The 2,401-nt window shown below is 52.6% G+C and overlaps 1 protein-coding gene across 1 annotated transcript; it reads right to left on the reverse strand.

Moving 5' to 3' along the window:
• Window positions 1-370: 370 nt before the first annotated feature.
• Window positions 371-2,055, reverse strand: LOC141060639 (uncharacterized). Its single transcript, XM_073556954.1, has 2 exons — window positions 1,773-2,055; window positions 371-1,667 (listed from the first exon to the last, which is right to left on the reverse strand). The coding sequence occupies exons 1-2, from the start codon at window positions 1,901-1,903 to the stop codon at window positions 422-424; spliced, it is 1,377 nt and encodes a 458-aa protein (XP_073413055.1). The 5' UTR covers window positions 1,904-2,055; the 3' UTR covers window positions 371-421.
• Between the last annotated feature and the right edge of the window lie 346 nt (window positions 2,056-2,401).

Genomic DNA, 2,401 nt, shown 5'->3' on the forward strand with positions numbered 1-2,401 from the left:
AGACAATGTGATTTTCTGGATTTTTTTTTCTCAGTTTGTCTCCCATAGTTGAGGTCTACCTATGATGTAAATTACAGACGCCTCTCATCTTTTTAAGTGGTGGAACTTGCACTATTGCTGACTGACTAAATACTTTTTTCCCCACTGTATATGTGTATATATATATATATATATATATATATAAAATAAAAAAAAGAAAAATCTGAAATATAGTATCCCTTTCAGAGTTGGATGGCTGACCATCCGGTATAAAGTAAAGAAAAACAAACCATAGTGTACGGCGCAGTGTGTGCAGGCGGCGAAAGACACAATAACCAAACATTATTTTGAAATAAAACTTTAACATTTATTTTACTTATTAGTTGGTGGAAACTGGGGGGTGTGGAGGGATGAGGAACGGCTTTGGGTGGAGTAAGGGGTTCTAGGGGAAGGAGGAACCAAAGAAGTGGGGGAAGGGAGCCGAGGCAAGGAAAGTTGTGAAGTGGGAGGTGAGGGAGGAGGGAGGGTCAGAGTCCTCCTCTTTGTTTTTTATGACGGTGGCCCGTCGTCTTGCTGCTGTCCTGTCTAGAGCGGCTAGAGCCTGAGGACTGGCTAGACCCCGGGGACCGCCTTGAGCCTCTGGACCGCCTTGAGCCTCTGGACCGCCTTGAGCCTCTGGACCGCCTGGAGGCTGTGGACCGGCTGGAGCTGGGGGACCGCCTGGCGCTTGTGGACCGCCTGCCAGGATCTTGTACCTGCTGTGGCATGCTGGTGGTGGTGGATGTCCTGGCAGGGGCCGTAAATATTGAATGCGGGTCCCCAGCTGATGCTGCTCCGAGGTGGTGGTGCTGGTGGTGGTGGCGGTCCATGCAGGCGTGGTGGCTGTGGCGGTCCATACCGGGGTGGTCCTCCCGCTGGTGGTGGTGGTGGCGGCGCTCCAGGCAGGGGTGGTGACGGCGGGCCATCCAGTGGTGGTGGCGGCGGCAGCAGTGGTGGGCCAGGCAGGAGCAGTGCTTGGCATGGTGTTGGCGGGTAAGTGTCCAGCTGCACTCGGACTTGGGGCGGTATATTGGTGTCCGGCGAGGCTTGGAAGTGTGGTGGCTGTGCAGTGATATGCAGCTGAAGTAGGTAATGCTGTAAAACGAGTCAGGGGTGGCACCGGTGGAAATGCCACCGCTGACTGCTGCATAATCCTACTCTGCTGCATAGCCTGCATAAAAGCATTGTTGCAGGCCTGCATGACAGTCAACTGGAGGTCAGGGGTAAGGTGTTCCGCCGTGTCCCGAGCTATTTGTGTATAAAAATGATGCGCTGGTCTGGCGAGGTCGACTTCCAGGCGCTCAAGGCGACCCTCGATAGACTTGTAGCGTTGGTCCAAAAGGAGGAAACCACTCTCAAGTCTATCGGAGAGTGCCTTGAGGCTACTCTGAAAGACCGAGCTCAATTCAACGAACTCGGGCATGAGAGGCCTGTCCGAGGTCCTCTGCCGCTGCTGGCGGGAAGTGCCCGCAAAACCAGTGGCAGAGACCTGAGACAGGGGAACACCTGAGCGACCAGCTTCCTGGTCTCCAGATGACTGTGGTGCAGACCTGCAAGGTGCTTCCTCGCTGATGGATGGCTGGGAGGGGTCCGGGGCAGCTTGATGAAGGACCGCTTCGGGCCCAGGTTGCAGGGTGCTGCTCCAGGTGCTGTGAAAAGAAAAGAAAGAAATTTCTACCATAAATTAACAATCGCCAACTCCTGTGGAATAGAAAAGCACAGAATAAAACACAATACAACTAGAAAATACTTACGTTCGGGAGGCAAGGACCGGTCTTAAAAATGCCAAGGCACGATGGTATCTGTACTTCGTGCCGGTCCTTGCCGCAGCACCACTGCGAACCTGCTTCTCCTGACGGATATCCCTGTTGAAGCGGTCCTTCATCGAGCGCCAACGGGTTCTGACTTTGTTCACTGTGGGGAAAAAAAAAAAAAGAAAAAAGTAAGACTATGCACTGGAGGCTGTGATCATCCAACTGTGTGTGATGATAGAAACTCCATGGAGTTAATAGCATCACACACAGTTGGGTGATCCCGGCCAAGATCACTGCTGCATCACACTGCATTTAAATACTTACGAAAATCCTTGCGGACCCGGGGAGAGGCGTTGTCCCAGCCATCCATCAGCGATTCGGCCACCTCGTTCCAGAGCCGCCGGATCACCACGTTGTCCGAGTGCAGTTGGTGACGGGTGTCCCACAACGGGACTCGCTCCTGGACTAGACGGATGAGCTCGTCGTTGTCCAGGGTGAGGTCCTCCTCCCGCTGTGGAGCCTAGAAAAGAAAGACAAACATTAATCTTTGAAAGTTTTTAAAATGAAAAATCTAGAAAACTAGCTGAAGAGCCCGGCGCTGCCCGGGCATAGTAGAACTGTGGTTAGTT

Source organism: Dendrobates tinctorius, unplaced genomic scaffold (genome assembly GCF_039654945.1).
Source record: "Dendrobates tinctorius isolate UK_male_01 unplaced genomic scaffold, ASM3965494v1 ptg000241l, whole genome shotgun sequence".
Taxonomy (NCBI): domain Eukaryota; kingdom Metazoa; phylum Chordata; class Amphibia; order Anura; family Dendrobatidae; genus Dendrobates; species Dendrobates tinctorius.

What these genes read in the sequence shown, in the direction of transcription:
- LOC141060639 (XM_073556954.1), bottom strand. Translation starts at nt 1,903, where the DNA reads ATGAAGGACCGCTTCAACAGGGATATCCGTCAGGAGAAGCAGGTTCGC. An exon ending in CCGGTCCTTGCCTCCCGAAC is followed by an intron (nt 1,668 to 1,772) that starts GTAAGTATTTTC and finishes TTCTTTTCACAG; the next exon opens with CACCTGGAGCAGCACCCTGC.